General features: G+C 38.4%; 1 protein-coding gene across 5 annotated transcripts; it reads right to left on the reverse strand.

Moving 5' to 3' along the window:
• Positions 1 to 184: 184 nt before the first annotated feature.
• On the reverse strand, positions 185 to 27931 carry ZC3H7A (zinc finger CCCH-type containing 7A). Of its 5 annotated transcripts, XM_064390628.1 has the most exons (24): positions 27777 to 27877; positions 26777 to 26812; positions 21528 to 21631; positions 20305 to 20344; positions 19356 to 19553; positions 18654 to 18812; positions 16971 to 17051; positions 16843 to 16884; positions 16066 to 16093; positions 15268 to 15548; positions 13370 to 13577; positions 12340 to 12404; positions 11446 to 11638; positions 9644 to 9805; positions 8816 to 9012; positions 8483 to 8580; positions 7309 to 7490; positions 6693 to 6769; positions 6001 to 6134; positions 5497 to 5602; positions 4937 to 5045; positions 3960 to 4093; positions 3463 to 3626; positions 185 to 2170 (listed from the first exon to the last, which is right to left on the reverse strand). In XM_064390628.1, exons 3-24 carry the CDS (start codon positions 21593 to 21595, stop codon positions 1981 to 1983), a joined length of 2916 nt encoding a protein of 971 aa, XP_064246698.1. In that variant the 5' UTR covers positions 21596 to 21631; positions 26777 to 26812; positions 27777 to 27877; the 3' UTR covers positions 185 to 1980. The 5 variants fall into 5 exon arrangements, 4 of the variants coding, with proteins under 4 accessions (XP_064246698.1, XP_064246700.1, XP_064246697.1 ...); XR_010348204.1 differs by lacking the exon at positions 26777 to 26812 and having other exon boundaries at positions 3960 to 4109; positions 27777 to 27909; XM_064390630.1 differs by lacking the exon at positions 26777 to 26812 and having other exon boundaries at positions 27777 to 27931.
• Positions 27932 to 27986: the final 55 nt, after the last annotated feature.

The following is a 27986-nucleotide window of genomic DNA, read 5'->3' on the forward strand; positions in this document are numbered from 1 at the left end:
GCAGGCGCACGGCCGGCCCGGCGCTCCGGGGGCAGCCCGCGGCACCGGGAAAACCGGGACGGGGCGGGCCGTGCTCGCCTCCCGCTCTCCCCTGGCCGGGAGCAGGCGGTGAATAATCCCCCAGCCCCCCGGCAGCTATTCCCCAACAGCCCCACCCCGCAGCAGGAAAGATTTCACACCGGCCTTAGAGAACAAGGATGTCATGTTTAGTTTTGTCTAGAATTACTTCCAATGATTTACAGAGCACTTACATTAAACAATGAAAGCATAAAATTGAAAAAACAATTCAGAAAGGCACACGATACAATCAGGTTTTGTCACACAAATAACAGTGTCCACAGTACTCTGTCTCACACTCACTTTATTACAAATAACGTAAAAAATCAGCACTGCAGCGGGTGGCATTTCAAGCACCAAGCTAGAGTCCTCCAGTGTCCTGCAGCCCAGCCTGGGGGGAGCAGTCACATAGCAAGAGCCCCAAGCCAAGGCTGAAGCACACATGAGGTGTTGGTTTCAAATTAGTTGTGCTTTTGTGAAGTGAAAGGTACACAGCATCCATGTCATGTGTGGGTTATCACTGAACTTTGGTTCAACACTTTTTACATATCCAATGCATGCCCAATGACTACATTTGAACTACAGAGGTCATCGTTAAAGCTCTTGTAATTATGTAAGATCAGCGGGAACAGAAAAAAGTACCGGGGGGAGTGGGGGAGGAGGAGGGAGGGAAGAAGAAACCTAGTTTTAGTTATTTTAAATGAATGGCTGAAAGAAACTTAGTTGGGAAAGAAAAAAAAAAAAGAAATTATCAAACACAAAGAAAGCAGAAAGCAGCATCTACAGAGAAGCCAAAACAAAACACAACAGAAGCTCCAGTGACTGGAAAGCCCAAAGGCTCAGCAGTCACCTCAGCCTGTAACTTGTTTTCCATTTCCTGTGCTGCAGGAAAGGCAATGGGAAGCACCATCCACCGTGCAGCTGAGGCAGTGGTTCATGTCCATGTCCAAGGCTGAAAAGGTGTCCCAGCACCACGTAGCTCCAAACTGCTTGCCTACACCACAACTTACTGGCCATTTCTGTTACTTCAGTGATGCCATGAGCTAATGACAATACAGAACTGCAAACGAGCCACTAGCGACACAAATACCAACTCAGTGAATGTTTAGTTACAGGTGCTCAAGCTTTTGCTAACTGGCAAATCATTGTTTTTACAAAATCTCTATCCTGAGAGGCTACATGCAGAAAACAGCTTTGTGTAAAGTTCTCTTTATTACAGGCAACATTAGTCCATACAATAATACACAATACTGACATACAAGTGTAATCTTTCAAAATCATCATTTAAACAGCAAAGACCAAGAAACAGAATTTTAACTACTTCATTTTCAAAAATTAATACTTTTTTCCTCTCAAGATCCTTTTTCAGTAAATTATATTGAAACATACAAATAGAGAAAAAATACCCATTCAACATATATTGTAGTTAAATGGTTATTTTGTTTAAAATCTTTAATAAGAAAATCATTTTTAGCAACCTACATATAGATAAGTAGCAAACTTTGTTTTAAACAAATCCTCTCCATTAAAAGATCTGAAGAATTTCATCCATCATTTTCTTAGCCACTAACACTCTCTTTTGCAATACCTTGATACCTTAAAGTTTTTCAACTGAAGGTCTGAGACTAGGGGGCTTCCTAGATATTATAACCACTCTTCCCCCCTTCTATTTCCTAACTTTCTGTCCAACAGGAGGTGAGTAAGCACATAATACTTCAGATTTTTTTAATCACCACTCTGTTTCATGAGAGCATAGACAGGTCTGCTCCATCCCCCTAAATCTACCATACTTTGCTGCTCAGGAGGAACAATGTATGCCAATAAAAGCAGAAAACCTGCAGCTTTTCTGTCACATGCTTTTGATTATTGTCAAATTTTCTGGTTTATGCTTCCAGCTGATAACATGTATGTGTCATCTCAGTATTAGTTTAAATCTTTAAACAAAAAACTATATTTTCCAAAGTCATTATCACTGGGAGCAATCAAGTGGTCTTTTCTTGCTTTGCTGAGTTTCATTCTTAAAACTTGTCTTCGTTCTTCCCACTCACGGAGTTCAGCATTTCCATGGGCAAATTTACAGTTGTTTCCTTCAGTGCAAGTACCAGCCATATATCTGTTAAGACAGATTTTGAACAGTGTTTTCATAGAATTACCATGATCACTACTGTGTCTATATTTTCTTCAGGTCGTTTTTCAAATAAACTGCACAGTAAGGACAAAAATAAAATTGGAAGAGTATATACTTTTAAAAGTTAGATGGCACTAACTCTGTTTAGCATTTGGTTGTATTTTTGTTTCCCAGCTGACAAATATATACAGAGGACAACAGATGGCTCTTTTCTTTCTATTCTTCATGTTCCTACTTAGACTGAGACACTTAATGCTTGAAACCATCAAGTTCATCATGTTAATGAATATCTTACCATTTAACTCACTAAGCTAAAGAACGACTGTTGTTTAAAAAATCCAACTAATTAATTAGTTGGATAAACTAAAATTAGTTTGTTAACTAAATTTGAGATTAGAATACAAAGAACACCTTAACATACCAGACTGTATTCACTTTATACTGCATATCCAAGGTCTGTTATGTTCAAAGCAAATACATTTAGAATGCTACTTAAAAATTTAGTCAAGGGACATGTAAGTTTCCATGCAAAGACTGCAAATGAAAAATAACTTGCTTTCTCTGCTATGCAGTTTCTTAAGATCTCCAAGACACTCAAAATCTTCAACTGAAAATGGAGTAACAAAGGCAGCTGTACCAGCAAACTCAACCTTAAACTCCAGAATGCTCAATTCCAAAGCTTTTAGCTTTCCAAAAGGATTCCAACAGTGGAAGAAATTTTCAACATATTTACAAAAAAAAAAAAAAAAATATCTAATGAAGTCAGGTAGTAACAGGCTGCACTTAAGAATTAAAGGGAGCAGCAAAATGTACAATCAGTTCTGGGAAAAACCAACAGATCTTGAAAGTCCTTTTCCACCTGTTCATAAATAATTTCTAGTAACAAATACTCAATTTTAACAAATTTGGTTTGATGCTAACATGATTTCTACTTGCCTTAAGCTCCAATATCACTGTCCAGCTAGGTACTGTTCTTGGGCTCTAATTAATAAGCAGATGCCTAAGGAAACTTGTAATAATACCAACAATATTCACACAGCTGCAATGAACTTGTTACCATTCATTAACATCACACAGTTAATTTGGTTCCAAAATTAGGCACCTTGTCACTCCCTGAGTTCTAACATGTTAAAATAGTTAATTATTTAATTTCTTGTTGAAAGATGTATGCAAATCAAGAAATACTAGAAACTTTGTCAGAACTATATATCTGCCTTAATTATTTAAACTATGAACTTTCATTTTTCAACATTTTTGCCATCTTACAAAAGACATACCTATCACAAATGCTAAAATATCCAGTTGGAAAGCGATACTGCCAGCAGTTCTGATCATCCTCAGTGTGGAAAACCTTCTCCTTATGCTTTTCAGAAGATATGTGACCCTGCCATTGCTTCTCACTATTACAGTTCTTCCCACACATCCAGCAATGAAAATCCACCTGTTTTAACAAGGAATTTGAAAACAAAACATTGCAAATTCAATGCTGTAATGACAGAACTTTTCCTAATACATTTTGAATGTTTTCTTTATGTTGGCCAGCAGGATATTCTTTACCTAAACAGACACAATTATTTAAACAAGCACCTAAAGTTTATGATGTCCCCTGGCTTTAGAAGAACTGAGGTACAGTGTCAATTACATTTAGTACAGTCATCTATGGCCTAAGGAAGCACCAAGAAAATAAGGGAAACAACCTAAGTTACTGACTGGGAAAAAAAAGCCCAACAAACCCCCATATGCTTGGATTTGGATTATACCCATGACTACTTACTGTAACTTCAGCATAGTCAGTTGGCATATGAATTTGCTTCCCATTTTCTCTGTTTGCCTGAGCAGCTGTATCATCTCCTTTTTCTGGTTTTTGAGTTTTTAGCCATATGTCATACAACTGCTCCAAGTCTTGAACTAATGAGAGCAGAAGCTAAAATAAGTAATTAGCAATTAAGGCAAGAGTTTGAGAACACTAGATAAACTACTGAGTTTGTGAGCATAATTCAGTCCCCACCTAGTCTAAGAAGAAAAAGGAAGGAAACAAATGTTGACAGTTACACAGAGATTAAGAGCCAGGGGAAGAGGCATCTCTGGCTACTCACCAAAAGCCCTCTGTGCCTCTTGAGGGGACAGAAAGAGATTACAGGTTTCTGAATGGGCACCCAAATTACAGATAGCAACTCTGCTTCTGCATATCAATTCTGAATTTCAACAAACTAATCTCGTGTGCTACAGCTTTTGGTAAATTTAGTTTGCTTTCTTGCAGACCATGATCTTATCACTTGTGTCATTTATTACTTCTGATTTTTGATGCTTTCTCCCTAGTAACACTGATGGGATAGTGAACTCAGCCACAAAAAGTGAATGGTGATTCCCAGTAAATACACTGGGGAGGATTGTTCTGCAAATAGTTTCCCCCATATGTAATTCCATCAATCCATGTGTGTGCACATGGCAATACAAACACCAACTAATATTGCTGCAAGGATCAATATTTCTAAGACACCTAAAAAAACCAACACAGACTACTTTATTGTTAGAAAACCCATCAAGCAGTGAATACACAATACAGCTATTTTTATTTAATACTATTTTTGAATGCCTGGTCTTGGTTTATTTAAATTCAAAGACAAGGGCACCTGCAAGGTTTACTACAAGAGATAATGAAAGAAATTAGATTAAAAAGTAATTGAAGTACAAGAATGAAAAGCAGAACAGTTGGATTTACAACATGTTAAGATTTACTCTTCTACTTACTGCTGTTCTCCTTCATATAGGTCCACATCTCTCTCTCCTCAGGACTGTGAGCAAATGAGCAGTTTCCATCATACTGACATTTCTTGCCTGAAGCAATATGATTGCACAACTGGAACATGAATTTAAAGAAATCCTTAAGAATATAAAGCAGAATGGATGCTAGTAGAATTCTTAATATTTTTTTCAGTCTTGGATAGTGTTTCCCCTCCAAGTCAAACATTTATATAATGTGAAAAATAAAAATGTTTATTTAAAAAAAAAATTAATTTATAGTTAAAACAGAGAACTGCTGAAAGTAAGTGCCTCCCACCACACTACCAGGCCCCAGATATGTATAAATTATTTCAGAAATATTTACTTCCACTGACAAGTAAGGACTTCAGTAGTAACATAAGATCAGTGCTTTCCTAAGGCTGAACATTGTAGAAACACTGTGAACGTTTTCCTACAAACTCCCATGGGAATTTCTACAGAACTGATGAAACCAGCCCAATTGCTAGTATTTTCCAGTGACTAGTATCTATTTCCTTAACCAAAATGTTAGTTTCAGGTTAACATACATCAAACTGCAGAGGCACTTGTTTCTTTGCAGGCAGAGGACGAATGGTCATCCACTTCTTACGTTCATTAGACATTACCAGCACCACACGGCGATCTTTGCTCCACCTGGAAACCACAAGCATTCAATGAAAGAAAATACTATTAAAAAAAAAACAACACAACTTCTGCACAAAAGCAGAACCAGGGAAGCTCAGACAGTTTGTTTTTAAAGCTTTCATCATATATTTAAGATTTCTTAAAGTTCTATAGAAACTTGACCAAAACACTTAATACAAAAAAAAAAACCTCCAAAACCAAACCACAAACATTTTGGTAGCCATCAAAGTGTTCTCAGTACCAATTACTGGCATACCACAAAGAGATAACTCTGTTCTACTTCAGTATGTTTGGGTTTGTTTGCTTTTAATTCCTGTATGACTCTTTCCTAAGAAGCAACAGCTTCCCAAAAGAGGTTCTAAATGGCTGACAAAACAGTAGAATTTTCACTGTTTGATCTTACTTACGGGTGTCTTGCCTTTGCACTACAGTATTTTTTGTTTCTGTCTGGCTCACTAACTTGACCATTTCTCCAGCACTGCCCACAAACAAACTTCATCTTCAAATTAAGTGATCCATATTTCATTTGATTCCCAAGAATCTTAAGCAAAAAAAAGAATAACAACAACAATAAAAGGAATTTTTTATCTGCAAAGAAATCCATACATAGTTATTAATTACGCCCTACAGCAGAGATTTCAACACACGTTGGGAAGCAGGTATTTCACTGCATGCCTTCTAACAGCTCAGCTTGTCATTTCAAACTAGACATTTCTAAACAAATTCATTTTTTTTATTGAACTTATTTCTGATTTAGGTACATGTGCCCTGAAGTTGTGATAATGTGTACAGACTAAACACATAAAAGCATTACATATTGAAAAGATAATTAATTGCCCTAGAGCAGCTGACTTTGAACTTATATTTACATTTTATGTTCCACCTGGGACAGAACAAGGAAAGCAAAAAAGGAGTTGCACAGCAGCAGAGCAGGCATTTTAGTCTAAGTGAGCAAGGTGAAGAAAGCCTATATTGAAAGAAATAATTTGGAAATAATTTAAAAAGTAATTTCTAAAATAAGCTACATTATATACACACATTAAAAAAGTATTATTACCACAGTCACTGCAAAATTAGTTGAATGGAAAAATGAAAATACCTGTGATCCATGTGCACTAGCTTCCATGTTCTGCCAGTACTTCTTTGATTCTTGAACTATAGTATCATGTGAAATACCTGTAAAGGAAGGGAAGCAATCTTTGAGTACTTATGACTCTTGCAGCCTTACAGACAGGCTCAAAGTGGAATGCTACTGAAGCCCCAAAGCTTTGACCCATTTTTCTTTTTGTGTATTGTGTAAGTATTCACACACATGTGATATACGTTATATACATTTACATCACAGATATGATGTGATATCCATACACACACACAAATGCATACACACACACACACACTCTTAAGAACATTGTAAGGCATCCAAAACAGAAATGTTGGCTGTATCATCCAATGGAAAGCATCCAAGGTTTTTAAATTACAGATTGCTCACCTAAGTTAAGGGGCATCTTCCAGTATTTGAATGTACTAGAGCTCTAATGCCAATGTAATCATAAAACCTACACTGTATGTCCCTCTCCAAAATGCAAGCTGAGAGGCACCAGGCTGCTCCTGCTTGCTTCCTGCACTGATTCCAAGCTGCTGATTTCAGAAGGAGTCAACAAAAGGAGGGAGTGACAATACAATGAAGAGTAAAGTGAACATTTTACTAAACATACCTGATTCCTTTTGCATTATCCAGACTTTAAGCTCTACCAGACTGTGAGCATAAAAGCATTTATCCTCCCGTAAGCAGCCATAGTGCACCTCATGTCTGCACAGGTCCAGCTGACACCGAGCTTGGAAAGGGCGGATCTTGGAATACTTCACCATCGTCTCTCGCAAAATGTGGACAAGGCACCTGTTTTGAAAACAGTCAGTTTTAGACATTCTTTAAAATAACCATCCTTCACTACAGCTTATTCAAATATCCTTTAAACACTTCTTACTTGAAAGTTCCCAGAAAGAGGCCACATCTAAGCATTGTTTCGAGGCTGAGTAAACACTAAACAGCACTGAACAGTACTCTTGGGAATCCAGAGTCCCTCTTCTGCAAAGCATTACTGAATTCAATCCAGATGGATCACTGGTTTCCAAGAAGGAAAGCAGATCATGCCCACTTTCAAGTATATATCCAGATCTAATTAGTAACCCAGGTACTACAAAGCAATATTTATAGAGCACCAATTAAGGAAGAGGTGATGCAGAACAGTAACAGGCTAGCTCTTGCAGCAGCAGCACTTCCTCAATACAGGGCATTGCAATACAAACAAAGCAATTCCAATGCTCCCATTTACTTTTAGATCATACAAGGACAAAAGGTTCTTTGTTCTCCAAAACTTATTTTCTACTGTTACAACCATAAAAACTTTTTAAACTTTCCAAGAACAATTAAAGACACTCCTCTCACTTTTTTATCAACTGAGTTAATAAGGACTATAGTCTATTTTATAGACTGTAATTAAGGTAAACCCAAGTTAAAACTACAGCAAAATAAGCAAAACATCAAAGAAAGAGCAACTCTGGAATTCCTGTTTTAATTTAATATTACCCATCTATTTACAGCAATACAGCTCACCAGGTGGATAAGCTATTAACAACCGGACACCAAATCCCGTAAGATTCAAAGTTGAGGGTAAACACCACTAATTTTGAGTGATTGATAAAGAAATAGCTCACTTTAATTTGGTTACATTTGTCAAAGCTTGCTCTTTATGTCTGTCTCGCCTGCCCTGCCAACGCATAACAGTCAGCAGGAAGAGAAGTTGACCAACAGGTAAGAAATTAAAGTCAGTATTAAAAACTGCCCTTGCTTTTAAATTGCAACTTGTAGAGATGGTATTTCAAACATACTTGTTATCTTCAAAGTCATGCATAGCAGGGTGAGAACAAGAAGATGAGTTATCCTTGTTCCTTTTGCTTATTATTCTGGGCTTGTGATCAAAACATTTCTGGAACAGAAAAACAAGTAATTTTACAGTATATATTTTAGACAATTAAAAATAAACCTTACCCTAAAGATTTTAACAGATACTTCATTTAGTCTCTAATCTAAAGGCAGCTAGATAATTACTGAAATCTGTTTCAAAAGTTACAAAATAGTCGTGTGTAAACCAAAGCATTTCTTTCCACATATTTTAATTATCTATTACCATTTTTACTGTGTTATGAGAAATAAAGCAGCACCTCACAAAGGAACATAAATAATCCGTGGTATTCTTGAAGAAGTTGGGACACAGTCAAGTTGATCTTCCCAGGTCCCCCAAAAAGAGCTTCTCGACTGAAGGCGCCCTTGCGCTCCAGCGTCCACACATCGATCTCCTCCTGGCAGTAGGCAAACGTGCAGTGCCCTGGGTACCTGCACTCCTCCTCAGCAGCCACATCTCAAAGGACAGCATCAAACAGGGCATGGCTTTTACACAACTTTTCTTGGAAATTCATCTTAAAACTTCCACTCTTATCAGTTTCAAATACTTTTAATAAAGAAGTTACATAGATCTGTTTTAATTTTTTCACTTAAATCTAACAGAAGCAAAACCTTATGCTGAATGACTTGGTGGAAATGTAAAACTCCTCCAAACAGTTAATGCACACCTCTATCAACTATCCTGCACTAATCTAGGGCAACGATGCCAAGAACCCAGAACACTCCCTGCTCAAATAAAGCTGCTCATTAGCCCACAAGTCATCTTGCTTACATCCTAATTAGAGGTTCACATTGCAAAAGTCTAACAAAAATGCTTCTTTATTGCTGTGTTTAACAGTAATCATCTAACACTCAAAAGCAAAATTATTCCTGATGGAGAACAGTACAGAAGTACACTGCCTGTTCTCTAAATAATCATATTAGTGGTCAAGACATGGCTCTCCTTACAGCCTCTGAAATTATAAACAACCCAAAATTAACTTCTCCACCTCCCAAAAGCATAAATAAAAATTCCTTCTATACTTCGCTATGGAGAAGCTAAATTGCATTACTCTGAGCATTACCAGGTTCCCCTCTGTAACACCTACCTTTACATATATGATATGGTCCCACATACTGGGTCTTTGTTGGTCTTGGACGTATTTTTTTCCATGATTTATCTTCAGAGTTTTTTATTCTGCCAATTAAAATATCCTTCTTACATTTATGTTCTAAATTGGGATGATAAGCATAATCCAATAATTTAGGACCTGAAACAATCACAGAAAATTGCTTGTATTGGCATAGATTGCATCAAACATGAACATGTCCATACACATATTGGCACAGAAGCCCAAAAGCAAAGTACACAAACATTGTACAAAATTCCTACTTGCACCAGCAGCTCTGAAGAATCAAAAGTCATTAACCACCACACTGAGTAAAATAGAAAACCCAAATACTTACAAAAGGCAGTCTCAGCAAGAAAAAACCCACAAGCTATATTTGGGGAGGGTTGCTGTGTTACAACCTTAAGATTTCTCGGGGTCAGCAAATTGCTGCATTTTTTCAAATTATGAAGTATCAATTTCAGAAACACTAGTTTAACATGTAAATTGCTTATGTATAGTAAGTCAATGCAGGTGAATTCCAGTGATCAGTAAATGGCTCTCTTAACCTTCAACATTTATTTTATTAGGAGAGGTACTAAGCTCAGAGACAAAACACACTTGGTAGAAAGTTCACACGTGCCAAAAAGATAAATGCCAATCCCAGAACCTTGTGATTTTGGAAACAAAAATATGCCTAGCTTCAAACTCTGTCTTTAGGATGGTACTAAATGAAGACATCAGGAAGAGCATCTGAAGACGAGCAAAGTTCAGTGAATTTTGCTATTCATGAGACTGAAAAACAAGAGCATGACCCAGTTTTCTCTGGACAAGAAGATGATGGAACAGTGTCATTTCAAAAGGCAGTAAAAGCAGGAGACACTTAAAGGCTTTAACAGAGATGGAAAGAAACAGAGGAAGTAGATGCATTGACACAAAAAGTGAAGCTAGGAACATGCTAAGTACTCTCACCAATATGTTATAGCTCCAGCTTTAGCAAAACATGTTCTGTGGTTTTTCAAACTTCCCTTTGTGGATTTTTCTAGTAAAAATAATTTAAAACTAGTACAGAAGTTCCTAAGGGTACAATAGTCATCCCCGCAAGGTCTCAATACAATTGTTTATTAGTATACTGATATCAATGATACCTGTAACTTCAAACACAATGCTTATTTTTAAGATTAGTTTTAATAGAAGCTATTGCCTTTAGAATATGGCTCTGTTTAACAGCAACAGCTCAGGCCTAAAAGATTAGTTATATTAATGACCAATACTGGTTAAGCTCCTTTAAGTCAATACAGTGGAGTTAATTATTACTAAGGTTTGGAAGCCTCACGATTATGCTTTAGAATTAGTTTGAAAGAACAAGAAAACAGATGGGATGTGAAGGTTACCAGGTACTTTGAACTGCAGTTCAATTCCCCATGGCCAATCAGAGAGAGTATTGCAAGTTTTATTTAGTCTTGAGCAAAGGTGTCATTCTTCACAGTACCCTGGGGTTTGGGAGGAAAGCGGATACAGAATGTGAATGACCTTACACACAGGGAAAGAGTGTGGTCATTTGTGCTGGGTTTAGAAATCAAGAAATCTATTAGGACAGGAAACAAAGAGAGTAGGAAAGAAGATAAAACAGTGGCTGAAATATTTCACCAATCATAAGATCGTGCTATATCTGCAAAGAACAAGTCAGGATTAACAGGGTTTAGAAGCCAACAGTGTTAAATTATGAACATGAATATTTTAAAGGTATGCTCTTTAATTTAAAAAAACAATCAACCCCATCAACTCAAATAGCTCCTTACCTTTTTTGACAAAACATAACTGGCAGGCCTGTCTTAGCTCATGTGTGCCTTCCAGTGGGTTCCTTCCTGCCAGTGCTGGAGATACAGGTATATTAGCAGTTGTACTGCTAAAAACATTGGAAAAGTCATTTCTAGTTTGGCCTGCAATTCCCATGTAATTTTCGGACCCAAACAGACTACTAGGACCATTTATCTGTTGAAAGAAAGTGTATTTTAGTTGATACACAGAATTTATTTATCTACAATTAAAATTTAACCTACTGAGATTTTTCTTCATAGCCATAATATGAACTTCAAACATACGTCTGAGAAGGGACATGGAGATTTTACAAAGGCCACATACACAGCACAAACTAAGCATAAAACAAGAGCCACTCAGGTACAGGCAGAACAGCAGCCTTTGTGAGGATAATTATTACTCCCTGGCTCCTGAGGATTCAATCCTTCCTGCCACCCTTCCCCACAATCAGCGCCAGCCGCGCGACTGCAAATGCACAGCACGACTGCAACACAGACAGCACAGATCCTCAGGCACACAGTGGCATCTGCTCTGCTCCTGTACTGGGACAGTTCTTCAGGATGCCTAGTGTTTGCTACTCAGATCATAAGGGATTTTATATTAGTTATTTTACAATTCAACAGCATTTTACAGCAAGTTCCTCAAAATGGAATAATGGTTGTGATATCAGTCAAAATCTGCATACATAAAAGAACCTCCATAAATTTTTTTCTTTGTTACCATTCCTGTAAGTTCCCCAAGCCAGAACCCACTTTTAATGGTAGAAGTGCTATTTTTCTGAAAAGAAACTTCAGCTGTAAAAATGCAGATCTGTGTAAAGCTTCCAAGGTGATAACCTTTGAACTGGTGTGAACAAAAACATGAAAGATACGTACAAACAATGGGGAATTATTGCTGTTAAGTGTTGGTGTTCCATCTCTAGAAGCTGAACTTGAGATGTCTAAAAGAATAAAAAGATATTTTGATTAAATGAGTTCCCAAGAACACCCCATGCAAAAAATAATTTATCATTCCTGAGAAATATCAGAGGTTTGGTTTTTTGGACAAGCACCAATGTTTTTTTGTTTGCTACAGTAAGGTTTTTTTTCAATTATGTAAAAGCCCCTTGTAAACGTCTGGGCTGAAAAGTTATTAGGCAATCATCTTCAAAATATACACCTGGTTACCATCAGCAGTACTGGCAGACACTGAAGGCAGATTCACAGGCAGATACTGAAGCAACATGAAAATACTTGTTCAGTACAAAAAGGGGAGCAATATCTGACTATGAAAAAATGAGTTGATGAAAGAGGGGTAAGAGGATTCTTCAACTTTTTATTTCATTTTGTAAATCTGGCTTTGTTCCAAAGACAGCATAGTCCTGTAACACTGATAATTTAAGACAAAATTTTCTCTATTTTATCTTTTGTAGTTTGTTACTTGTATCTTGTTAGTTCACATACCTGATTTCACTACATAATTATAGTCTGTGCAGTTTGAATCCAAGCATGTAATACTGATACCTTTTCAGAGTACACAGTAACATTACCCTTTTAGAACTCTTGTTTATTGCCAAATCATGACAAATGGTTTAAGCTGTAAGAGCAAGATTGTTTAAAAAAGAAAGTTTGAGAGAATAGTATTTCTTCTTTAACCTTATTCACCTGCAACAAATTTACGTAATGGATACAGAAAAACCACACAGAGGGAGCTTGAAGCATGCTTATGCAGAGCCCAAGGAAACAAATACTTTATTTATTAATTCTTATATACAACCAACACTCAAAAACTATTAGCACAGCTCAAATGTTATGTGTTAAATATTACTAACAGTTGTGCAAACTAATTTGTTAAAAAGGAAAACCACTTGGCTCGTGCACAACTCTCATCACCATAAAAGGTTACATATTAAGACTAATTTCTTACCTCTTTTTGGGTCACTGATTGAAAAAGTGCTTAATGGTGAACAGAAGTTTTCCAGAGATGAAGCCAAAGGCTGTGAAAAGATTTCTGAAAGAGAAGCTGAAGGAACAAATCCTGCAGTAACTGGCAGTGTCCCCAATAAAGAGGCAGAAAAAGGTACACTAGGAGCTACATTCCCTGCAGGAATGGGTCCTCTGGCTCCTGTAGTTTGCTGGAAAAAAATGAATTAAAAAAGAATGTTCAGACCAAGCAAGAAAGGCCTCAGGAACACAATCTGCCACAGTATTTATTTTAGTCAAGTTTGTGCAAAGTTTTTGTAAACCTACTGGAAAACATCAATGACAGGTACACCACAGAGCTGCAGTAACCAAGCCCTGAACAATGCCCCAGGTGCAAGGCAATATCCACTGATCAAACACTTTAAAGGTTCAGTTACCAGACACTTACTAAGTCAGTAAGAGATCTGGATTTTTTTATCCATCAGATTATGGCTGAATTTCCAAATTATGGTAAAAAATAGACACCACAGAAGAGTGGGAAGAGTCAGATACCAACAGGATTTGTTTCTAAATAAGGAGACTGTAATTCAATTTTGCTGTTGCACAGCAAAAGAGGTATAGGTTGGCTTTGAGGTAAGCCCTCAGATCCAATCAAATGACAACACGTTCTGCAAAGGCCAGGTCACATTCCATCCTCCCATGAAAAGTAACATATCCTTCTGTACACTTCTGTTAAGGACATACCTAGTGGGGGAGTTTCCCCTCCCTTCCTGCCATCCCAAGGAGCTCCCTCCTTGTCTGGGTGTTGAGTGAGCAGGTCTGCACAGAGTCTGCCCAGTTAGACACTCCATGTTCCCCCAGTTATCAGTCTGCAATTCACTCAGTTCTACACTCCATGAGACTGCAGTCTCTCTTGGAAGACTGCATTTCCTCCTGGCTTTTACTATGGTAAACATCCTAGGATCTCTTAAAAATAATTACTTTCTCTATTTCTGACACATTTTTATAAAGCACAAAGTGCATAAAATAGAAAATAAGAAACTCAAGCATTTTTGATTTAAAGTTTTGCAACTGTAAATCAGAGTTGAATGAGGAATTAAAATCACAACTGCAGAACTGAATGTGCCACAGCCTCATTTAACACTGCAATACAAATGCAATACAAAATAAATACTCCAAATGACTGGCAGGGCCAGAGCAGGGAGTCAGTAACCTTGGTAATAGGTTCAGACATCTCTGCTCATCAATCAGAGCTCTCAGTTTGACTAAAAACTGCAGAACTCTGGAGGCTTCACAGTCTGCCCTAGGTCTGGCATAATGATGTAAGTAGGAACAACACTTCACAGAATTACATTTCTCCAATATCTCTTCTAAAAATACAGAAAAGTCAGACTCCCAATGGTCTATTTCTGTTCAGCCAGGTGGTAGATCTGGACAAAGTTCTGATTGCAGAGACACCAGTGAGCATCCTGGATGGCCACAGCCCAAGTACTACTCTGCTGCAAAGCTTTTTGCTTATGTTTAACTATAGTTTCTACAGCTAGAGGGTCAGCATTCCAACACACTGTTCATGTTTTCTAAGAGGGTTTATTTGCACAGAAAACCTCCCAAAAAGCCACACTAGCCCAGACTTCAAATGTCCAATTCACTTTTCACAGTACTTCCTCTGAGTAGCATTGGTAGTAGCATAACAGTATTTCTGAAGCAGGAGTAGCCCTGCCATCTTCACAGCCACATTTAGAAGAATCTGAAACAAAAAAATCAACCTGACTATGCCCAAAGACAGCTCAATGTAACTAGGAAAGGTAATACAAACATCACCACTAGCACACCTGATAAAAATATGAGATCCCACTCATAAAGAGAGTCTTTCAAGAAAGAAAACAGACAAAAAAGTCTTACCATTACACTTTCATCTGGATCAGGCACAGAATCAAGTAACTCATCAAGTTCTTCTCCAATAATTATATCTCCATCTCCACAATCTAAACATGCTTCTGGCATAGAGAAAGAAACATTCCCTCCATTTGCCAACACGGCAGAAGGCAAAGGAACCTTTTCCATCTGAAGAGGCATAACAGTAGGTAAAGGTGGTACAGGTACTGGTGACACTTTAGACACTTCAGAAACAAAGTTTGATGAAGAAGCAGCAGAAACCATCTCTTGTTTCTGGTCAGATAAATCTGAAATAGGTAAGATGGGAATGACTGGAACCTTTGTTCAAAGATGTCAGAAACTCCTGCATTGCTTTTACCCTGACAACGTGGACGGTGAGAGAGCGAAGAAATGCAAAGAATGTTTAAGCAAAACCACAACAAATGTTTTCAGCTTCCATCAGCTGCCAAATTATGTGCATCTTTATCTCAATGTTTATTTATTACTCAAGCTAAAACAGACGGAAAAAGTTACAGACCTGATACTTTACTAAAGCTTTGGCATATTCTCCCCTCCCTATTTTTTGAAGCTGAAGAGGACATGGAGACAATCACTACAGGAGCAGTTACAATCTTATCAGGTTGAGGAGGCCAAAGCAAAATCTGCTCAGCTACCTAAATATGCAGTTTTAGAGATAAACAGATCAGACTTTTACCCCAGTACTTTCAAATGACCAGATGAATTTTCATCCAGATTTTCCTAATGCAATGGAATATGTATGGCATATCTAGCTCCCTAGCATTAGTAATGTAACACAAGACTCACCTAACTCAATATCTTCTACAGAAGAATTCTGTAAATGAGAAAAAAATACCTCTCAGCCACAAGAGCCATTAAAATTTTTCAAATACATATTTACAGATAAGGAATATAAGCCCTCTCAAATTTAGGTTTTATAAAATCTCAAATTTACAAAGTCTAATGTGTAAAGGTCAAAATTTGCAACCAACCAACCGAAGTGAGAGTGATACTCAGGGAACGAAAGAGTCTAAGTGGTATCTTACATTAACTGTTCCTAAATTTCCTCATCACTTTACACCTAAACTGTCTATATTCCTGTGAAAGAAGTCTGTAAGATAAAGATGAACTCCTCTTCACTACTGCTATTCAGACACATTACAAAGAGCAAGATAAATGCAAGTTCAGCTGCTAACAAAGATCAAGTTTGGACAAATGCATGTAAGTAAAAGGGATTTTATCCCAGCACCCTTCATTTTGAAAATTATCAACTAAATAAAATTAAAAATAAATCCATTAACTTCGCTCTTGCCTCAGGACATGAAAAAAATATATATGCATTGCATTGGATTTAATATTTTAGATAACATTTATTCAACAACGATAACTTGAATAATAATCTTATGTCCTAGTCAGCCATACGTGTCCAGCAAAACTGAACACAACAGAACCCCAAAGTCCCAAATAACAGCCTCTAATATAAAATGTCAATTGCGCTCCTGTCCCTTTATCATCATGAAATTATGAAACAATTATTCCCTGTAGTTTACAGTCAGCTTGCACTTGGAACATGTAAAACCTTACCTGAGTTGATACATCACTAGAAACTGAATTTGACGAGGGTGGCTACAAAGAAAAGACACTTATATTAAATACAAATTTGACATCAAAAGAGGGAAACCTTAACATAAAATGTTAAAGTAAAATCTTACCTTTGCTCTAACATATGCTTTCCTTATTTTTAACCCTAGTTTTTGAGCTAGTTCTTGAGTAAGCTTAATCACACTTTCATCCTAAAAGACATAAATAAAATTTCATAATTTACATGTACTATCATCAAGCAAAGACATCTGTTTATATCTCAGTCTGTATTCTGCAAGATCCCTACATGCAGGATGTCTGAAAATGCAGCTTTATTCTTTCACAAACACAGGACTGAAATCTGTATCTGAAAATATAGCTACCCTCAAGCAAAAACTATGGTGACAGAAAATGGACAGTATCCACTTTCTCCTTTTATTTGGATTTAAAATAATATAAGACTTTCCAAAGCCAGAGAAATTCAAAGAAGTGTTTTATTGGTTTTTTTTGTTTTGTTTTTTGGGGTTTTTTTGTGGGTGGGCATTTTTTGTTTGTTTTTTTTGAGGAAGGCATTTGTTCTTTAAGGGGATGGGGGTTTGTTTTGTTGTTTTGCTTTCACACAAATTGAGTGCCATATTCCTGATTAGCATATGAGCTAGTACATGACACTGATGAATATTTAATGAGCACTCTGTATTTTGGGAGGCATTGCATCATACTACTAGAATTAAAAATGTCATTGTATTTCCCTCAGTTCTGCAGTTATAACTACCTATTTAAAATATTTTAAGATTTAGTATTCAGATCACGCCCTACAGCTAGAAAAAGCTATTTATAAAACTTACATAAAGGCTTATTAACCTTAAGCAAAAACATTCAGATCTGGAGATGCAAAGTGAGGATCAAAGTCCAAAGTTTCACATTCAGATGAACTGTTTATGTCTTTGGAAACACAACTGAAACCTTCTGTCTATCAAGAGGCAAACCTATGCCCAACACTTTGTCTAGTGTCTCACTGTAGTTTTGATGCAGCAAGTCAGTATTTTATCCTGTGATCAGTCTACTTTGAGCAAAGCATGTAAAGATTCCATCAGCATGTAGAGTTCAAATCAGGAATGCATTTCTGAAGTGAAATCTCTCAATCATCCTCACTCATAGCATTTTAGTTTGCATTGTGAAGTGTCCCAGAGAACCAAAGTGGGTTTGGATGTAACTAAAACCCTGCAGGAATGCACTTGATGCACTCCAGCTCCTAAAAAACCCAAACAAATAAAAAAAAAACCAACCCAACTACACAAACGATCATGGAAAGCAGATCCTCAGGACCAGCATTTCAGGGTACAGATCATCTCCTACACCATGCAGGTCTGCTGACACATACAGAGCCCAAGATTCAGGGTGCACTGCAAGTGATTCACAGTGAGAACAATGCACTGTAGCAATGTTACTAAACACTTGGAAAGCTAAAATGCAGTTATCAAAAGAATAAATGTACATTATAATTATGGTGGGGTTCTCTTCACATCATAGAGAATTTTAAACAATTAATTCAATGCTTCTAGTGCTTACTGCAAACATTCATGGCACTTCAACCCCGCTGCATTTCTTCTGCTGAAAAGTTAACACAAGAAACTGAGCTTGGGGACTATAATCTCTGCCCTCAGTCTGCACTTCCACAAGAAAAAAATAATGCTTAGAGGAATAAAAAGTATTTTCTAGCAAAAATTAAAAAAACCCAAACCAAAAGAAATAACCTTGGTCTTGAAATAAGTGTATGTTTCAAAACTTTAATCACCAATACACAATTTACCCACCTGTGGCACAGCAAGAGAACATTTTGCTACAGCATCATAAGCCTTCTTATAGCTTCCCAGTTCATTCAAAGCTTTTGCTTTACGATAGAGAGCTCTGAAATTGTTTTCATTCAATCTTAATGCTACCTCACAGTCCTCTAGAACTTTTTCATACAAACCCTAGGAGGAGAAAAAAAAAAACAAAACCACTAATGAGAACTATTATCATGGAAATAGTGAATTGAACTGCATTGGACAAAGGTATGGAAACACTACCAAACAGTCACCAAGGCCACTGCACAGGGCATGTGTAAGTTTTGCTAAGTCACCAAATTAGGCAACTAAAAACAAGCAGTGCCATCATTACGTAAAATGCAGTATCAGTCACAAGGAAAATGCAGCTCTTTCACAAGAGCCATCTTGTTCCACAGAGAAAGCAAAAGCAGCCAACTCAGTGCAGTCAGCAGTGTAAATGGATAAAAATACAATTCCATCAAATTCCAAGCCCAGTATGACTCTTTTATGTCAATTCTAGTATTAGTAACTAAAATACCTCCATTATACATGTAAAAAGCTTTTCAAGAACGTGCCAAAGAGATTATTTGAAACATGTCAATCTTCAAACTGCAACCAAGAGCTTTTCACTCACTAAACTTTGTGTCTTCATACCCTGTTTGCATCCTGATCTGGAGAAATCCAGATTTAGTTTAAACAGAACCTTACCATATTTGAAAAACACGCGATCCTGTTCACATGTAGCTTCTCTAAAACATCATCAGAAACATGGATTTCTTCTGAATTTGCATAATCAGCTATGTTAATAGCTTCTGTATAATGACTCAGTGATCCTCTCCAATCACCTTCTCGATATACATCATTTCCTTCATGAAAAAGATTTCTAACAAGATCTCGTATAAATAACTGCAACAAAGAAAAGGAAGATTCATCAATAGCAGTTGTTTATCTTCCATACTACCAAGAAAAAATTTAAACAGAAAATTTGTACTTGTAACTCCACAGAATCAGAGTGAAATGTAAAACTTTTGTCTACATTAGTGTTTTTCTTCTGACATTTTTCCTATAATCTCCTATATATATATATATGTTCCATATACTCTTTCAGCAAGCAGCAGCCATAGCAACTGACAAAGCAGGAGAACACAAAAGCTGCTTTGTAAAAAGGGTATTTTCGTCAAAATGTGAATGGCAGCATTTTCATCTAATATGTTCTTAAATCCAGTGAAATCACCTACCACTGGAAAAAGAACTAAAAAGACAAGTCTGAAAATACAAGCCGAAATTACTCAAAATCATAAAATATGCAGAAATAAAATACATTCTGAAGGTTTCTGTGACTGAAGTCCTGTTATTTTACTTTTTCTGTGCTACTCTGAGCTTTACTCAGAATAACACATTGTTTTTTTCCATTAATGCCCAAAATTCATCCACAATACCAGCAGAGAAATACTTCATCTCAACTGCTGTATGAGTAAATTCAGGACACCCAAATATCTGAATACCTGTATCATAATGTTAGTAGTTGTCCAGTTCCAATTTTGAGACTTTTTAAATTACCATTCATATCACATAATCACCTAAATGATGATTAAAACCAAGATTAACTATAACAATATAGGTCCATTTAAACACTCTTCTGGAAATTAAAAATTACCTCATATTGTTCTTGCGTCCCTGGATAGGGCAAAGTGGATCTAGAAAAAAAATTACAAGCTTCACTTATTATACATATTGCTTAAAAGACAATCACACTGAGGAATGCTGGTTCTTAGTAAAAGCAGCCTTGCTTCTGCAACAGGCAAATCTCTGAATATTGCCCACAGCCTGCACTGAACAAGGAAAAGTGCTGTAGATGAGTTTTGATTAAAAAACTGAGTTTTCTTATTACTAATGGCTTACTTTCTTTTGAAGTTACATGGTGAATCTGACTTTGCTGTTCAAAATGTATTGAGATTTTGAATGCTTTGAGAATTTTAGACACACTGTTCTTTAAAAGTAATTTCCATCCTCTCCTCTCCTGTGCAGAGCCATGTTATAGATGAGGAGAACTGCAGTCTTCCAGTAAATACTATAAAATGACAAATTATCTATCAAAAACCCACATCAATTTTAATTAAGTCATACCAATGACACAACAGGAATTTTAAGAGTCCTTTTGTATGACATACAACAGAGATTTTCTCTAGGACAAAAAGAAGGCCTTTACATCTACATTTTCAGGAAGAAAAGCAGGAATCCTTTCCTTCTGCATACAGGTTAACTGAGATTCTGTTTTAAACAGTTTTTAAATGGTCAGGGTTTTGTGGGGAGGAAGTTTTGTTGGGTTTTTTTGTTGGCTGGTTGATTTTTGTTTGTTTTTGTTTTCTAAGAATGCCATATATGAGCAGTGAACAAGTATGAAATTTCAAAATTATTTTAAGACAGCCAGGATCTTAAAAAAAATTGGCATTGACCCAAATGAAAGTTAAATACTCCGATGATTTCTCAATAGCTTAAATTTTAGCTCCAGAAAGTTAAAACATTTAGACAGTCATGAGTAAACCCATTCCTTTCAGTAGCAACCTAGTTTTAGGAGTAGTTATTCTTAAGGTGGATTATCAGGCTACCAACATTTTCTACCCACCAAAAAAGATTAAATGCTATTTTTTCTTCAAATCAGGAAAGGAATAACCTGTCACCTTCAAACTGCTCTGTTTAGGAACAAAGAGAAGTGCTGTCTTTTCTTTAAAGCTGCTCCCTGTTTAACATGTTAGTGCTAGCAAATATTCTAAGGAAAATTATTCTAATTCAAAAGGCCTTTTCCAGAGCCATCCATCTCATAGAAATATCTATAAACATGTAAACAAAAATACAAGAATAAAAACCACAAAATCATACTCTATAAACTGGAGTCCTTTCTTAATGTCCTGTTGTCTAGTGCTTCTCTCTTCCGAGACATTGGACATGTTATCCTGAACATCCACTTTTCGGATATGCCACTCCTCAAAAAGGAACAAAGACAAATGGCTGTTATAATGTGCTTCAGTGTGCATTTGGCCCAGAAGGATCCACTCTCACATCAACACTGAGTCCATTGTACAAAGATGATTCTGCACCAAGCTTCAGAGACCCCTGCAGAAAGTCCTGACACAGCTGAAGCACCCAGAGCAGCAGAGGGAGAAGCCCCAGGGCACAACCAGCATCCCCCCACCAGTGCCCAGTTACACAATATTGCTGCAGAGAACCTTTCTTCCAGTTTCTAATTGATCTTTGGTTTCCACTCACTTCATGCAGAGGATGCAGAGTCCTGGCAGTGTAACTGCACCAAGCCACAAGCCCATCTTGTCAGGGATTACTGCTAAACTGAGCTGCAGTTCCACTGTCCCCTTGTAAGAGCTTTACACTTTTATTTGCTTGCTGAAGTGGAAATAAACTCAAGATCCTGGTATATTTATTAATAAAAACCAAACTGATAAGAAAGGCTATCATGAAGTCTAGTTCTACAGCATCTAATCATCCCCCAGCACTAAGGTGAAATTAGAAGCAAACACTGCTGCTTTATCAATATCTAGGGCTCAGCCAAGAAAACCCTGGACACTGGACCAGTAGCAAAGACTACCTACTTCGCTTGAAAAAACTGAATTACTTCAAGGTAATTCCACATTTCAATTAAATTTGTTTCAATAATTGATTTTTTTTTCAATTTGTGTCTTTAACTGACTGAATTTACAAATGCTCAAGTTAAACAAGATAAAATGATCTGCATAACCTTCAAAAAAGGCTATTTGAAGTATGCTGTCACAATTGTACATTGTTATGCCCAACTGTGATGTAAGAATACAATTTATTTTTCCAAAAAGCTACCAGTAGGACAAAGTTTTAGTCTGAAAATACTCAAGTTCAGAAAAAGGCTTTTAGCTAGAGGAACTGTGTATGCTTTGTGAAGAAAATAACTTTTATGTAGGAATTTAAAGTTAAAAAAAATCTGAACTACATGCAGTACAATTATGTTAGTCTGAAACAAAGTTAAAAAAAAACCAGTATTTTGTGCCAGGTTGCCATTTCACATCAGTCGCAGAAGAATGACAACAAAGTAAAATGAGAAACACACTAACCCCTCCCAGCAAGCTCCACAAAATCCCAACTGAGGACAGAAACATGCTGCAGAAGATACCCTATTTTCTCTGAATTATTTGGAATAAGGAAACAATTAAAGAATCTTCAGCAATAATAATAGTAATAGTAATAATCTTCTCAAAGCCCCTTGAACAAATTTATTAAGTCTAGACTACTTCAAGTCATTACAAGTTATTCCTATTGTAATGCATTCCTAAAATGAGCATAAAAATAAGCAATTTTCTTAAGGTCATTAAACAAATTATTGGAAGCACTCCAAGGTCCCCATTTCACCTCACTTCCCACTGTGACCTCAGAAAGGGCAAGCTTTATAAAAAACATGAAACCAAAACTCAGTCTTTAGATAAATATCATGGACAGCTCTGGTAGTTCACTAACAGGAACTTCTCAGCTACTGCTTGCTTGGGTGTATAAACTGCCCTCAGTAATCTGCTTTCCAGAGAGGAATTAACTGTTTCTCATGACATTTTATGCACCATGTTTTCTTCCATAAGTAAATAATATATACTATGCTTTTGCTATATGATAAAAGTTTTTAATAAATATCAGTGCACCCACGGAGAAATCAAAATATAAATGCCTAAAGGACATTTTATTGGGCATCTGAATGGTTTTTATTTATCACTCATGGATTAGGTTTTAGAATTCAAACAAAGTCTTCTAAGAATAAGAAATTATCACACTAACCAAAGAAAGCAGGAATAGTAGCACATGTTTTCCCTCAGAAGTAAGCTTTGAAAAACACATTTTAGTCCTGTGAATTAACAGCTGACAATGTAATACCTTGCAACACACAAGTATTGCATATGCCACAATCTGGGCAAAATTAAAATCAGCTTCACTAATTTTAAGAAATCCCAGTATTCCATCTCAACTTGCAATGACATGAGAAAAGTCCAACAAAGTGACACCTGCATTTATTTATCACCTCTAAGAGAACATTAAAAAATGATATATTGAACTTGTGGATGCGCAGATCCCATTTCTCCACAAGAATAAAGTTAATGGAAATGTTACAAACTGGCATCGCATACATAAGAATAGCTAGCAAATGATGAACATATGTGAGTGCTGAAATTTATTATTCGAAGCAGTTTTCTAATTTTTTCCTACTCATTTGCATCCACACGATATTCAGGCAAAAATTACCTTTTCTTTGACACTCAAATTGCCCCAATATTTGATAATTTTGTAGAGGATTTAAAATTGTTTCAGATAGCACCTTTAATAGTAATTTTTCCACCCAAATTTTCCTTATATCCTCTGAAGCAACCAGAACATGGTTAAGACTCAGTTACATACAAGGCAAATAACAATCATGTCTTGCCTTTTAACGTCATCCATCCACTTTCCAAGATGAAACCCCTGCCTATGTAGCAACTCCCCTTCCCCATTTGCAGGGAAAAAAAATAAAGACAAATAAACTTATGTACATACATATATGCAAACAGTCTAAATGTTGCTTTGTTGCTTGAAAAATTACAAGAAAAGCAAAGCCTGAACTTTTGTTTTACTCTTTGCGCAATTCACTGAGAGAAACAACCTAAAAGAAAGAAAAAATAGTATGAGAGCTGAAAAAAAAAAGCAGACTAATGTATCACTAATTAACATCACAGGCAGAACTAATTGTTGCATTAAATGCAGTATTTCTATGACTGCTGCTATGAGAGAATTGAGCTATACAAGCTCAATTTAGTACATGTAGTAAAGAAAACAAAAAGCTGCCTAGACATTTTAAAGAACAATTCATCCTGTTTTATCTTCATCACAGGCTTTAACTCACGCTGTTTCTCAGAAGCAGAAAGGACTCTGCCAGGAACCAGTGACACCTCTTGTGACCATGGTCCACCCATGCAAACAGGAGGCACGAAGGACAACAGGTCTGTGCAGTGCAGGCAGGCAGGAACACCTCCACTTCTCTTGCTCCACTTCTCCCTTTCACAAAGCCACCTATGGCTCTCACTGGCTATCTGCCTTCCTTCCAGCACAGGGCAAGACAGTTTTTTTCTGTTCTCTATCTTAGCACTTCTAAGGCATTCAAGATACACTTTAAAGGATGTTTCCATTATCTAGCATATACCAAGTGTCATATTCAGGCACGAGGGTGTTGAGTACAATTGCTAAACTACCTTTGCAAAGCAAATCTCTGGAACACAAGTGAATTAATTCATACAGAAGGTAGAAATTGAGTTTTTCTGTAGAGAGAATATAGGCCTTGGCTATTGTAAAAAGGAAGGTTCCACTGTGTAAAACTATAGAGAATTGAGCCTTTCCATTTCTAAACTGCAAAAAACTGCAAAACCAGAGAGCAACTATGTACAGTTTGCCATGCACACAATTCAGTCCCACAAGACACGGAACTGGGACTGATCCTTTCCCCTCTTGCACAGAGTTTTGCACATTGCTTCTTCAGAGATGAATGGAGAATGCTGTGAAAATGCATAACATCATTTGGGGACAGAACTACTCCCTCTGGGAATTACCAACCTTCAGCTGACCAAATAATTCTGTTATTGTTTGTTATAGATATTTATGGCTCTGGCTATTATAAATGCTTCAATTAAGCATTCTCTGCACCTTCAGGCCTAAATGCTGAAAACAACTGGAAGTCAGTGATCCTTGCTCCACTTCTCTCTCCAAAGAACTAAAACTTACAAAGCAAGGATAGTGTATAGATGTGTTCTTTTAAATTACAGGAGCACATCCTCCTGCCATGAATCACCATGTTCACTATTAACACATCTACAGAAATCTCAAATTTCTATACAGTACAAAGCACATTGAAAATTTTCTCATTACTGCAGCTGACAGATCTCTACCAGCCTGAGTGGTTCAGCTGAATTAGCAAATAAAATTATGCCAAGTGAAGAGACCCTTTCTGTATCCTGGCATCAGCCTTCTCCCCCTCAATTCTGACAGAAATGATCCCACCATCTACACCATCATATGTCAAAACTTTGGTCAGAATCCATGAAACCAGAAGCCTGTGTTATAAAATAACACCAACAACAGTTTACCACTGTTTCTATATAGGAAAACTGTACTCCAGAGAAGAGAAGTTATACCCTAGAATAAAGGGAATACTGCAAAGAGAAGAGCAAGACTGAAACAGAACAGCAGGAGTGAAGACATGACTAAGAGGCAGGCAATATAAATCCCTCTCACCTACTAGAGGCAAAAGCCTGTCTCTGCTGCTACCTCCTGCACCACTAACAGCAGCAACAAGCACAATACATTCAGGCATTCAGATCCAAAAGCTACAGACGTGTAATTCCCACCCCAGGGGCACAGGAAAGCAGAACTCTGCCCCTACAGAGCCAAGTGAGAAGTGGGACACACACCCAAATCGGTTCCTCAAGAGATGCCACCCCCACAAACAGCTCCACTACCCCAGCCCCAGCCCAGCCAAGGATCCAGCTGGACATCGAGCACGAGCCATCACAGAATAAGCCTTGCCAGAAAGCAGACTTGTCAGAGCCGTTTTAGTGCCCATCCCAGTCATATGACAGATTAAAAGCATAATTACAGATAATAAAGTACTGTGCAAACTAAAGCATGCCTTACAGAGATTGTAAACTGCTCATCAGACTTGGACTGGCATCAAAATAAGGAAGGGAAAATAGAAACTTTAATAAAAAAATCTGTACAAAATGAATGCGTTCCTCAGACAGCAAAAGCACAAAAGAGTTTATGTTCATGTTTACGCATCACTGAGCTGTTATATGAGACATTTGAAATATGCAAGATGCTGGGGGAGACAGGAAACACATTACACAACATACATTTCAATAGTCCCAGGTTAACTTCTCTGCTTAATCTAGTACTTCTGGCCACAATCACAGAAGTCTGCTATGTCAGCTCAAAAAACCACCTAACACAGACATAACACAGTTCCACCTTTTACTTCTAAAAAGTGAACTTGACTGGAGTCAAAAAGAAATATCTGAATAAAAGAAAACAGAACATACAGCAGTAATTTAAGACCTATTAATTTCCCACTCTTTACTTACCTTCGGTATTTAGCTGCATCTCCTCCCACTTCTTCCCTATCCACAAAATAATAAGACAGTTTTCAAGATTTATTTTCTATTTTCACGGCTTTGCTACATTTCTTTAAAATCCATGTAAGAAACACGAGAGAACAAATACGCTTTGTGAAGTCATTTCACTTCCCTAGGAGATTAAGAAGCAGGGCTGGAGGACTTCGGTTTCCAGTTCTCTCAGATACTTCAGTAAAGAACAGATCCAAAAACCTAACCGCAGGAAGACCACCTTACCAATAAATCCAGATTTATCAACAGGCTTTAAACCAAGATAAACGCTGATACTCGATTTTGGTCACTACAATCGACAATATTCGCGTTTCGTCGCTGGTTTTGGTTGTGGGGTTGGTTTGGGGTTTCTTTCCCACTTCCCGTAAGGCAGTTCTGACTTTCCGTAAGGAAACACTGCCAGCGCTGCCGCCGGGCTGTCCGGGCTCCCCGAGGGCAGGGAGCAGGCAGCTCCCCGGGGCCGGAGGCTCGGCGGAGCTCCGGGCGCACCTGCCAGCGCGGGCAGCCCCGGAACTGCGCCGGGGGACGCGGGCAGAGCGCGGGCCCGGCCCGGCACTGTCAGCGCTCCGGGGGTTTGCTGCAGCCACGGCGCAACAGGAGAGCTCCCGAGCCCCCGGGCTGTGCTGCACGGCGCGCCCGCCCGCCGCCTTTGTTCGCGCCGAGCGGCCCCGGCGGCCGGGAGAGCCCTCCGGGGGGCCGGGCCCGGCCGCGGCTCCGGCGGCACCGGCAGCGGCCACGGCCGGCAGGACACACGACCCCCGGCGGGAGGGGCGCGGCTGCACCGCGGCGGGGAGCGGCGGCCCCGCGGCGTGGGAAGGGACGGGCGGGAGCGGCTCCCCGCGCCCCGAGCGGGGCGGAACGGCAGCAGGGCCGGCCGCGTCCGGGCACTCCTTCCTCGGGCGGGGGGCGCCGCGGGGGCACCGGGATGCGGCGCGCCCGTCCCTCCCCCCGCCCGTACCTGCTGTGAGGCCGCGGGAGCGCAGCGGGAGGCGGGGCCGGCGGGACGGGCGCGACAGCGGCGACGGCGATAGCGACACCGAGAGCGGCGGCAGCGCCTCCTCCGCGCCGCCCGCGCAGCGCCGCCGCCCCCGCGCGCCCCCTGCTGCCCGGAGGCCGCGGGCACAGCCCGGGGGCGGCCCGAGCCGAGCGCGAGCGGCGCGGGCTGCTG

This window comes from Passer domesticus, chromosome 15 (genome assembly GCF_036417665.1).
Source record: "Passer domesticus isolate bPasDom1 chromosome 15, bPasDom1.hap1, whole genome shotgun sequence".
Classification (NCBI taxonomy): domain Eukaryota; kingdom Metazoa; phylum Chordata; class Aves; order Passeriformes; family Passeridae; genus Passer; species Passer domesticus.

Bases quoted from the DNA above. Each gene is read 5' to 3' on its own strand.
- ZC3H7A (XM_064390630.1), bottom strand. From the start codon at position 21,595: ATGTCCAATGTCTCGGAAGAGAGAAGCACTAGACAACAGGACATTAAG. The intron at 18,813-19,355 runs GTAAGGTTCTGT...TTCTCCTCCTAG, and splicing joins TCGCGTGTTTTTCAAATATG to GGTTTGTATGAAAAAGTTCT. The intron at 5,046-5,496 runs GTATGTTAACCT...TTCATGTTCCAG, and splicing joins AAGTGCCTCTGCAGTTTGAT to TTGTGCAATCATATTGCTTC.